Raw genomic sequence first — 12,967 nt, 5'->3', positions numbered from 1 at the left:
AAACTTTTCTGGAGGTGAAAGTAAACTATTAACCTATGAAAAATAACTCCTAATTTTGTCTTGTAATCAAATTGGATTTTATGTTTTCCTTTTGGCTTTTATAACAGTGATTAGTCAGATTTTCGTCATGTTCTAGATTTTCTTTTCCATACATAAATATTATTAAAATTTGTGATTTATATATTTGCACTTTATTTTTAAAATGGATTATAAAAATAAGAGCGTTGATCAAGAGTGAATATTAAGAGCGTTGATTATCGAACTTTCTGCATTTTTTTAAGTCAAAATTTTAGTACCTATTAAATAAAATATGACTTTATGTTAAATTGTATTTTTCTCTTAATTAAAATTTTTGCAACATCAACAAAGGAAATCTTAATTTGCGATAAAAATTTAACAAAAACCTTTATAAAAAGTTTTAATATCTTTCAAAAATTATTATCGGCTTTTGAGTTTTCAACCCCTCGCGTTACGCCCTCTACAGTTTCGTTAATGTAATATTTTATATATTTATTTTTTTCGTCCAATATTTGCTATTTTAAACTTAATTGGTAAACAAAGGACTACTGAGCGAATTCAGCTATTTTTTAATTTCTTTGATTGCTATAGTCCTGAAGAACCTGTTGCGACTTTTTTTCCCCTAATGTTTCCTGAAATATTTGAATGATGAACAGAAAACCACAGAACGAATCCATCTATTTTTAATTTTTCAGATTGCTTTATTCCCGAAGAAGCTACTACATCTACGCCATTACCACTGACTATATGCCCGGTTAAAGATTTCTTGCCAGTGCCAGGTTATTGTGCATATTTCTACAACTGTACGGATGGTATTCGAAAGAAAATGAAATGCCCTCCTAGACTGCATTTTAACCCTACAAGCAGAGTTTGTGATTTTCCTTCACGTGCAAACTGTGGTAAGTTAAAATGTCGCATAAAATTATATGAAGGAATAAATTTGAAATGCAACTAAGCAATCCCTAAATTATAAATGCAACTACTTCGTGCATGATCCCTTAATATGATTTCTGATTCTGCTTATTAAAATTAAAAATAGTTTCAAGATCAGAAAATGTTTTAAGTATTTAAAGCTTTTGAATTTCTCGAATTTTCTTAATGTATTCGATCAATATTTATCGAGACATGGAAGCTTTAGTTAAGAGGTAATGGAAAAACGATAAATGAAACTCTATTTCGTTCGTCACTAAGTATTTTTATGGAGGAATACCGTTCATAAAGTGCTAAAAAAATCTGTTCCGACAACAGCAACTATTTGCTAGTATCTTGCACCGAGTGACTAGACCATCTGCTTAAAATATAAAGTTTCATGGTGGAAAATCATCTGAAACAAAAAGGAACAAGGATTTTTGTTCTGGATTAGTAAAAATGAATTTAAAACAAACAAATTAGAAAAATGAATTGAAGCAAATAGAAAAAATAGCAGGTTGGTTGAAATTAACAGCAATAGCAGATACAGAAAATTTTCGTATCAGAATAGCGAATTATATATATAACATTACTTTTCTAGTTAAAGAGATATTTAGACTACAAAAAAGATAATTAATGATTTTCTAATCCAATAAGCTGAGATGGCCTCTTAATTTTGTAAAACTGTATGAGCCAAAGCAATACTCTATTTGAATATATCCATATAAAGGGAATTTCATTAAATAACTAATTTTAAAATTCTTTATTTCATTAGGTGAGCCAGCTAATCAATTGTATCGTCCAGATCGTCGGATGCAATGCCCGTGTGAAACATGTATTAAACCATCAACAGAAAACTGCAATGATTACTATTTATGCGTGAATAAGATAGCATACCGTATGACCTGCTCAAACGGCTTACTTTTCGATGCAAATAAAAATACTTGCAACTTTGCTGATGCTGCAACTTGTGAAATTACGGCTACGACACCACCCACAGTCAAACCTACTACCTATGTTGCTACCACTCCAACGACAACCACTACAGCAAAAGAACTTAAATGTCCTCAAAGAAATGGAATGTTTAGAAATCCTAACAACTGTGGCTCTTTCATACATTGTTCTAATTGGTGGCCTTTCGTGAAAGCTTGTCCTGGAAAACTGCATTTTAGCACTCGTACAGAACGTTGTGAATATCCATGTTTTGCACAATGTGATTCCAGTCTCTGTAAGCAATTGTTTTTTAAATTTCTACCATATTTATGATAAGGGGTGTTTAAAATATAATCCCTCTTACTTAGATCTAAAAAAGTACTTAGATAATATATTTCAAAATTAAAAAAACTCTTTTTGCTTCATAATAGAAATGGAAAATAGGTCGGTACTTTAGCATATCATGTTTAAGTGGTGATCGAAACATATAGACCTTTCTTCCATTTTAACTTGCATATTACGAAGCAAAATTTTTATTTTTTAATCATCAAATGCATTTTTGCTTCAATTTCCTGGATATTATTAATTTTATAAGCTTTAATATGTTAAGAGGAAATAATTAGTGGTAACATAATTGTCAGCATTACTATTAGCATAATTATTACTAGAAAAATTATTACTAGCATAAAGTATTACTAGCATTAAGCTGCCAATTATGATTTTCTTTTAAATTGCAAGCTTTCGAATTGAGAAAATGTTTCCAGACAGTCAATACAAGTTCAAAATAATTTTACATGGAAAATAAGTTCTAGCACTCGGTGTTTTTTACAAAGCAACATTTATTTGAAAAAAAAAAACAGGTCTATTTAAAGGACATTTTTAGACAAATGAACAAAGCAGGCCAATTTTTACCTTGTATTAATTAAGAAGCTTAAAAAAATGTTCCCAATAGTAGGTGAAATAATTAGCTGTCTGGATAAATGCAAAAGGGCTTGATTTTTTTCTCGTTTAACACAAATAATTGTTAACTTTAGGCAAAAATTTCTCTCAAAGAAAAAAAACAGAAAAACTCATGCAACTTCGAACCTTAAGTAAAAAGTAAATAAATGAAAAAAAAATAAAAAATCTAAAATCAAGTTTTGAAGGAAATTTGTGGAGACCAATGCCAAGATAATCACCAATTTTTGAGACATGAACTCAAAATTTTTCACCATTAATATTAATTTCAAAAAGTTATTATTTTTTCAGACATTTTGCCATTTTCTAATTTTTTCTGAAAATTATAAAGTTATTTCTTAATATCATTAAAGCTTTTCATATCCACAGAACAAGGGGCCTTTACCAGTCCTTGATATAGTCCAAATGCTTCGTAAAAAGGATGAGAACTTTCGTTGCCATTTGCAGGTTCAGAATAATTAGTTTAGAAAAATGCAATTTGTTTCGTTCTTGATTAAGGCGATTTTTTGCTAAAGATAAAAAAAGATTTCACACTGTGTTTCCTAATTTATGCAATGAAATCCTAACCAAATAAACTGCAAATGCAATTTTTATTTTAATAAAATTGTTCGTCGTTTTTACATTTTTGAGTTATGTTTTTATTTAGCCTGTGTCGCAACTGAACAGCCAGAAGAGACAACTAACATGCCTGGTATAACACCTGATCCATTGTGTTTATGCATTAACTGTCGTCAGCCAAGTGAAGAAAGTTGTACGAAATACATCGAATGTAAAAATGGAAAACCTACTGTAAAAACATGTCCTCGGGGACAGACCTTTGACAGTAAGAGACGAGAATGCGACTGGGCTCACAGAGTTGACTGTAGACATAGTGATATCTGTTTCAGACGAAATGGTCTGTTTCCTTATAGAGCAGACTGCCATAAATTTGTCCACTGTTCTAATGGCATTCCATACATCAAGACGTGTCCTGCTGGATTAGAGTTTGATGCACAGACATTGAGATGTGAGTGGTCAAGTGGAAAGTGTGGTAAGTCCTTTTTTTCTAAACAGTGTAACTTATTTTTAGTGAAATGACTAGCTGATTTTTTTTTCCTGAGAATTTTTATTTCCTGACACTGAATAAATCTCGGCAAAGTATTTCATTTACTTCTACTTCTGTCCTAGATAGTTAAGTAACCATGCAATTTCAAACGTTTAAAGAGCCTAAAGGCAAATTGCATTCAAATATAATTCAAGGGTTTTATGCAATAACAAAATGTGTCCAGTCCGAATGAAGATATGGCATATTTTGTGCTACGTATAAATAATTCAAAGCAACGGATTGAAGCCCAAATAAATTCACAAAAATGAACACAATATAGTTAAGGTTCTAAACAAGAACTTTTCTCAGTGTAAAACACAAAATTTTGGGTTTCAATGCAAGCTTCTTGTTTATCGAACCAAAATAGTAAGCTCATTTTTGTGCATTTAGTAGTGCTTCATGTACGTTATTTTGCTTCATTCAAAGTACATCCAGATTAAAAATAAATGCTAGCGAGAGTGAAGTGAAACTTAAAAATTGGCTAATAGTTTCGCCTTAATACTTACACAGAAGTGAAACTATTTCATATTCGTATCTGATTCTTGCACACATCGAAGCTGATAGTTATCTTGTTCACAGTCAAAAAAGATTAGATTTACGCTGTTATTGCAACAAGCCTCAAAATTGTATGTTCCATTTTCGAACAATCGAACATTTTAACAACTTGTAAAAATTTTGAAAAGTTGAAAGAAATATAGTTTATTTTGTGGTTTTGATTATTGTGATTGTGTTGAGCACATTCTTAAAAAAACCATCCGTATTTAAATTTAAAACTTTATCACTAAAATGCGTATTAAAATTTTTGATTTCTTCTCCCTTATTTTTTTTAAACATCTTTATTAAAATGTCAACGTTTTAAGATTTGATGTCCAAAATAACTGTCCATTTAGAATCGAATTTTTACGATAGTTTCAAAACGAGTAAATATTACTAAGTTATAATTCGAATTCCGTTCCATAATCTTAAAGTTTTTTTTAAATTTAGTTGATGATAATTGAATGTGAGTAATCTTTCTTTTAAAGGTACAAAAGCGAATGATGGTAAGTCCAACTTCATGAAAGGTGTCAATTTTGTACCTGAATCCTTTGTCCACCAGGAGTGGAATTGTCCCAGCAGTTACGGATACTTCCGTCATACTAGGGATTGCAATAATTTTTACATCTGCATCAATGGGGTGAAGCATGAGCACAACTGCTCCAAGAACCTTCTTTTTAATCCAAGTCATAACACATGTGACTGGCCGAAACATGTAAAATGCCGTAAGTACACACTACATTTAATTAACTTATTTCTAACTTTATTTTAGTATCAATAGCAGGACCAGGAAAAAATTACTACTAACCATTTCTTTAACCAATTATACAACAGATGAAATATTTTGGTTACTGATCATAAATTATTAAAATGCTTAAATGCCATTATATATGTTGAAAATAGAAAGAATGCAAAAATGTTATGAAAAGTTAGGAAAAGATCAATATTGATATGTTTCCTAACTATACTAAATAATATGCAAAAGATTTATATGTTTTTTTATTGAAAATATCTTTGCTTGCATAATATTTTAATTAATATGAAAAGAACAAATATTACATTACAATTATGAAATATTCTAGAATATTTAAGTAAATTCCATTAATTTAGAAAAAAAGGTCGATTTTAACATCTAACCTCTGTAATATATTGCAAATTCTATACAACTTATACAATATTATATTCCAGAAAATATCTTTTTACATTAAAATTTATTCTAAAACTAAAGTATAACTCCTATAGAAAAAGTAAAATTTAACATTAGAAAGCAATTCCGACATTCCATTATTTCTAAAACCATTTGCTTTAAATATCCTGTTTTATACTCCATTTCACGAATTATTACTTTAATAAAACAAGACAAATTTGTCTTAAATGGAATCGTTCAAAAAAATATCTTTTTAAATGAAAAATTTTTTCAAAACGAAAATATATAACTCCCATGGAAATGGTAAAATTTAACATAAAAAACGATTCTGAAAATTTGGCACTTTCACTACAAGAAGATCATGGATACCCACACATGTGATCTATTACGTCAGAACCAGCTGATTGTTTATAAACAAAATGCCATGTTAAAGTTGAGCTAAGTTTCTCGACATTAATTATTGTGAAGTTTATTAAATAGAGCACCGTATCGCTCATCAAATTTGTTGAAACCTAATTCTTACTCGTCTACTTCTTTTACTTAGATTTACTTATCGTTTATGCTTTTTGTTGTGTAGCCGTGATAGATTTTGTTTTGTGAAACTGGCAACTTCGATGCATAATTAGCTTATGTTCTACATCGCTTCATGCTTTTTTTTGTGTTAAGTAAGCAATATATGTTAAAATAATTGAAATCTTTCTGAAAGAATAGAAAATGTGTCACGAGAATTGATACTTAACGAGCTAGGCTTACTCGAAATAGAATGGAAAAGTTGCTAACTTAAACAAATGCCACGTTTGAACAACCAATCCGCATTGAGATACCCACACTACGTCACTTGCAGGCATCCCATTCAGTATTTACAGAATCGTTTGCTTCAAATATCTTATTTTTCATACTCTATTTCATGCATTATTATTATATTAATAAAACATAACTACGAAGTTTTTATCTTAAATCTTAATTTGAAGTAATATATTAAACATTTGAACACTAATTTCAAAATGTTTGACAGAACATTTGGGTATTTTTCCATAGCTGATTTTAAAGCAAAATAAGCTAAACGAAGTACATAATATCCAATTCCCATATTTTTAACACTACTTATAAAACCAACTTTACCTTTTAGACTGTAGTCTTAAGAAGTATACATCCCAATTATGTGAAATACCTACCTTTGATGAATAAACAAGATTTGTATGTTATAAATTTTGCTTTTTAGATGATACACACAAGCATTCCCAGAGACGATGTCGAGTATTTGATCGCCATGTGGAATGTCTAGAAAATCGAACTAATCTAGCTAATCCTCATTGTGATATGTTCTATGACTGTTCTACGGGGAAGCCATGCTCCAGAAGATGTCCCAAAGGGCTTTACTTTAATGCTGTTTCTGGAATATGTGATGAACCACAAAATGTCAGATGCAACACTAGTAAGTAGAAATGTTTTCTTAATAATCCTGTTTTTTTTTGTTTATTTTCCTTAACCTACGAACTTATAAAAACAATGTTAACCAAAATTCTGAAAGCTTTAGTTTTTAATCACTAAAAATATTTGGCAAAAAAACGTGGCAGTGAATTAATGCCAGTGTTTTCTGAGGGAATAAAAAGTTAGAATATGATTTACAAATTCGTGGTATAAGTATGAAAATAGTATATATATTTTTTAATAATTAAAAAAAAAACTTTTTTGTTTAGGTGATGGAGATTCGTATAGCTTGAAAGATTTTGCAGGAACCTGCAAACATAAGAGAAGGGGTCACATGAAAGATCCTGCAAACAGAAGCTGTTACTATCGCTGTGATCACGATAAAGTAGTCAGAAGTTGCTGCTCCAGAAGTCGTGTATTCGATGAAAGGCGGAATAAATGCATATGGCAGTACAAATATTATTGAATTTGAGGTAAGCTGAGCAATTTTCTGATGGGGTTCGAATATTTCAGGTAAATTATTACAGGATAAAAAAAATAGCCAATCTAACGTTGAAGTAATTAATATTAAAATTTCTATTCTAAATTTTTCATAACTCCTTTTTTTCAAAAAAAAAAATAATAAATAAATGAAATCAAACAAATTAAAACTCCAAGAAGGAAAAAGCATGGAAAAAGGTATAAATTTGAAAAAAAATATGCCTGTATGAAAACTATCTTGCTAAAATTCTTAGTAATAAAAGCATTTAAAAATTCAAATTTTTAATAAGAACGTATAAGATTTAAGATCACATTTTCCATTATTTTATAAGATCACATTTTCTGTAAGAAATATGTTAAAAATAGCTTAAAAATTTTTAATTCTTGTAAAATTTTTAAAATTTAACAAGACATCCCAAAATAGTGGTGTATAGTAACTTGTAAATCAAAATGTGACTTAGTCGGTCATATTTCAGAAAGCATTGTTTCTCACATGATAGTGCTCTTTTCCTTAAAAAATAATAATAATAATAATAATTCAGCACAGTAAGTTAGATATTTATGATTCAAATGGACATACATCAGTAGTTAGAAATACATTTCAAAATTCCCAACTAATTCAAACACATTTCGTTTTCTATATGCGAATATAGAATTTTCTTTAATATTTGGAAATCAAGATTACACGGACAATATCATGGAAACACTTCTAAGCTAACTAATCTTTTCATGCCCATTTTATTTAAGCTAGGTTTACGAAATTTTTTGCAGTTATTGCATTGGTTTGATAACCAAAGTAAATTATATAAATAGAAGTTCGCAATACTTTTTGGAACAGGGTGTCCAAAATCTTTTTTTTCCGATTGTAATTTATTACCAGTCATTCAAATCTCTGAAGGCTTTTAACTTAATTGATGTGTATGAGAAATCACATGATTTAAACGCTTCTAAAATAATAAAGTTTTAAGAAATAAAATTAAAAACTTCTTGAAAAATATGAAAGAATGAGTTAGTACAGAATAAGTGTTTCCGTAATTTTCCCTAATAATTTGATATTAATCTTTTCTTTATTTATTTTGTTATTTTTTATTTATAAAAGTTTTAATTTAGCATTATTTAAGAATCGCAATAGTATAATCAATGAAAATTACAGATTCAATTTGATTGTCAGTTCAAGATCAATAAAGCTTTAAAAAACAAAATGAAGTACTTCTTGAAAAATATGAAAGAATGAGTTAGTATAGAATAAGTGTTTCCGTAATTCTCTCTAATAATTTGATATTAATCTTTTCTTCCTTTATTTTGTTATTTTTTATTTCTAAAAGTTTTAATTTAGCATTATTTAAGAATCGCAATAGTATAATCACTGAAAATTACAGATCCAAACACAAAATGTAGTAAAGTGAGTAGCGAATTCTCATGTACTTCCACTTACCGCAGTGTTTCAAAAAGGATTTAAAATATTTTCGTGACAAGTTTGCCAGATTACAAAATATGAAAATGGAAGCGTAAATAGAGGATGATAGGATCATTTTATGGCGGATTCTTACTGAAGTACTAAAGCGCGTTTGATTTATTTTACTTACCTCAGATTGGCTTGAAACTGGATATGTGCAAGATGATATCCTGGATAATTTAAAGTTTATAATTAATAAAGTTTAATTTAAATTATAAAATTTTAATATTGATTTTATAAATATTATAAAAATGTAGAGTTTTTTCATTTTAATAAATCTTTATTAAATACTAGAATAATTTTAGCCAAGGATTTGAACATGGTAAAAAAGTAAATTTAGTCAACAAAGAAAATTTAAATAAATTTATTAATAATTATAACAATTCAATTAACTCAATGATTTTATATAGAATTTAATTACATTAATTGGATATCCATTGTGTATATAGATATACACCGAAGAGCCATTACATTATGACCACCTTTAGCCCTCAAAACTGCTAGCACCCGCAGTGGCATTGATTCCACAAGGTGCTGATAGGTAGTCTGAGGTATCTGGTACCAAGCGCTCACCAACTGGTCCTGCAATTCCCTCACATTGCGAGGAGGTAGCGTGGCAGCACGAATTTGGTTTTCCAAGTAAGACCACAAATTCTCTATTGGATTAAGGTCAGATGAATTTGGGGGCCTAGACATGACTTGAAAGTCACTGGAATGTTCCTCGAACCAATTCATGACGATTCGACCCTTATGACACGGTGCATTATCCTGTTGGTAAACACCATCCCCCGCAGAAAAAACTGTTGCCATGAATGGGTGAACCTGGTCTGCAACTATGTTCAAGTAGCTTACAGACGTCAGGGATTGTTCTATGAGGATTATGGGTCCTAATGTGCCCCATGAAAACATTGTTCCTGGGCGAGAAACCATGAAAACCTGGGCAAGTCTATTGTTATAGATGGAGGGTGGTCTTAATGTAATGGCTCTTTGGTGTATGTATATATATATATATATATATATATATATATATATATATATATATATATATATATATATATATATATATATATATATATATATATATATATATATATATATATATATATATATATATATATATATATATATATATATATATATATATATATATATATATATATATATATATATATATATATAAATAAATTTGCTGTTACTTTTCTTCTAGGACTAGTGCTGAGAATCGCAGGGCTTTCTCTGCATCCATAAAGCAGAATCGAACAAACAAATGTAAATAGATTTTAATTTATGCTTCATATAGGACCTTTTCCAATTATTTTACAAATGTTATTTTTGTATTAACACTTAACTGTTTACTTTTTATAATGAAAGTTGTGTTTTTGAATAAAACATTAATACATAACATCTTTGTGACTTATTCATATAGGAAAATGAGGGCAAGAGATACGCACACATATTTTACAAATTTGCTAAAAAAAAAATTTAAAAAAAACTAGTTAAATATAATGTTTAACTCGTGAAGCATTTTTTAGAAATAATTTGGAAGTTTTACTGCATTCTGGTTCATATCTGAACTTAATTTTAGTTTTTTCATTATGATTTGTTCAAAAAAAAAGATTTTTTTTGTCATTCTGGTCTTACTACACGCGGCTAGACTGATAACTCGTTAAATAGTAATTTAGTACAGCTCAAAAAGGTATATCAAAAATCAAAATGAAATTAATTTTAATCTAAGCCTTATTGGAGAATATATATTAATATATATTGTAGCGGGGAAAGAGTAGTTATCGACTATGTCAACCTTCATCTATGAAAAGGTACCCCGACATAGAGTCGAGTTAACATGTCTTATATACTAGTGAATTGTAGTTGCAATTTTGTAGTGGTAGATACGCTACAGTACTCCTCCACCAGAATTTTAGCTGTGATAAAATTCGATACACGGATACCACTAGTCGCTTCATTGTTGTTTTGTGAGAAGCCGGGAGAGCTGTATTAATATCACCGTACTTTCTGAGTGCTGAATATGAGAGGTGTAATAACTTCACGGTCGTAGTCGCTCTTGTGTTGCCGTTGGCAGTCGAGTGTATGCAAGCCGACGTTTTGCGTGATCGAGACGAGACGGAGCAGCAACATTGCGAGGATGTAGATAATGTAGCAGTCACATGTAGCAATTCAACTGTTCAATGTGGACCATCCATCGAAGTAGACGTTTCCAGATCGAAGTGGGAGTTACTGTCACGATAGGCGTGTTCATTTCGAACAACCAAGGTAGGCATGTTCACATCACGTCCGGGTCACCAATGTAGGGAAAGAGTAGTTATCGACTATGTCAACCTTCATCTATGAAAAGGTATCCCCAACATGGAGTCGAGTTAACATGTCTTATTATGCTAGTGAATTGTAGTTGTAATTTTGTAGTGGTAGATACGCTACATATATTAATTAAAATATTAATTTGTAATAGAGCATTTCACAGGACATTTTGGACGCACATCACACATTTTAAAACCATTATTCAATTTGGTTTATTTCATAAATGTTTCTTTCTAATTTATCAGAAGAAAAAAAAAACAATTAAAGGATATTGAGATGCAGTCCTGGTAGTTCTACTAGTCATTAGCGAGGGGAAATTGGTAACTATTTCTAATTTTCAGATTTGAAAGAAGTTTTTCTTCTGGCAAAGGAAAGATTCATGATTAGAGGAACTATACCCATCATTTTTTTTAAGAATTGAACATTCTTATCTCTAAACCTACAAACAACTTCCACTCTTTCAACTTAATACATAACACTTTATTTTAATAACTTTACTAGCAAAGTGTCATTAACTCCATTGAGTCAGTGTTGTCAAGAAGTTTCAATTCATTTATATCGATCTGATCATTGCGATTTAAAATAGAAAAATAATATATAAATGAAAAATCAACTCAAAGTATGTCCATATTAGCCCTACCACGAAGACATATGTTCGTTTATACATAATGCTACACAGAGCCAATGATAATTTTTTAAAAAAATTTTTTAATAAAATAGTATCAATCATAACATAGTTGAAATTCTGATAATAAAATATGTTAAATGAGTAGTAAAAAGAAGGTTAAGGTTACTTTTTCCCCTTAAAAATCTTCGTTTACAAATTTCAAGTATTGATTAAGCAATCGCACATGGAATTTTACACCAGTGTTGCCAATTTACGATGTTTCACAGAAGGGCTTCTACTGGTAAATAAAAGTTATTCAATATATGCACTTAAAACTTGTGTTCACCCCAACACCCTTCACTATAAAAGACATGTGATGTCAATTTTTATACATCAACGTACACAAGACTTTCACTTAACAATTTCCCATCCGAAGTCTAGTGTAATGTCAGAATTGATAAAGGGAATTTTCTAAATGTAAAAGGCTAGATGTATAAAAGCCATATTCTCAGACAAAGCGATGTCCAACTGTGGACTAATCGTTAAGACACGGTTCCCAGCAGATCACCGAAGTCAAGCATCACTGGCTGCGGTCAGTGTGCGGGTGGGTGACCACTTAGATTAGTTTGCGTAGGGACCGAGGGTGTGCGGTATTGGTCCTCGTTAAACTGTAGAGTGCTCGACTTCGCGTGCAGGTCATCCCTCTGCAGAGGATCAAAATTGTGACGGTATGTCTTCGGAAACATCCACAGGGATGTTTCCCAGTCCGTCGCCAATAGCCCATTGTGCAGCTCTAGTGCGACAAAAATGAACTACTACTGGCAAAGCGATAAGGTATTATTATTAAGGTACTACTGACAAAGCGATAAGGTATTATTATTAAGGTACTACTGACAAAGCGATAAGTTATTATTATTAAGGTACTACTGACAAAGCGATAGGTGATAATTAAGGTAAAGTATTATTACATTAATTATTTGGTTTAGTAAGCAAGGCAATCTGAGAGCAGAGTCATAAGTTAATGAATTATTAAATTTTTAATTTTCGGAATGCTTCGATAATTCGTATCGAAATGTTCGGCGATGCGCTTCACGT

At 30.2% G+C, this 12,967-nt stretch overlaps 1 protein-coding gene across 2 annotated transcripts in view; it reads left to right on the top strand.

Moving 5' to 3' along the window:
* Positions 1–10,351, top strand: part of LOC107436137 (uncharacterized) — a 51,363-nt gene extending 41,012 nt beyond the window's left edge. For both annotated transcript variants that reach the window (XM_087159292.1, XM_087159293.1), the window contains exons 8-14: positions 714–917; positions 1,703–2,155; positions 3,464–3,847; positions 4,924–5,160; positions 6,805–7,017; positions 7,283–7,486; positions 10,157–10,351. In XM_087159292.1, coding sequence (XP_087015418.1) covers positions 714–917; positions 1,703–2,155; positions 3,464–3,847; positions 4,924–5,160; positions 6,805–7,017; positions 7,283–7,479 — 1,688 coding nt within the window. In that variant the 3' untranslated portion in view covers positions 7,480–7,486; positions 10,157–10,351. The remainder of the gene's footprint in view (positions 1–713; positions 918–1,702; positions 2,156–3,463; positions 3,848–4,923; positions 5,161–6,804; positions 7,018–7,282; positions 7,487–10,156) is intronic.
* The last annotated feature ends 2,616 nt before the right edge of the window (positions 10,352–12,967 follow it).

The sequence above is a fragment of the Parasteatoda tepidariorum genome, chromosome 3 (genome assembly GCF_982258835.1).
Source record: "Parasteatoda tepidariorum strain Cologne lab strain chromosome 3, Ptep-v5.0, whole genome shotgun sequence".
NCBI classification, from domain to species: Eukaryota; Metazoa; Arthropoda; class Arachnida; order Araneae; family Theridiidae; genus Parasteatoda; species Parasteatoda tepidariorum.
Note: the sequence above shows the minus strand (reverse complement) of the source record. Positions and strands in the feature narration are given on the sequence as shown.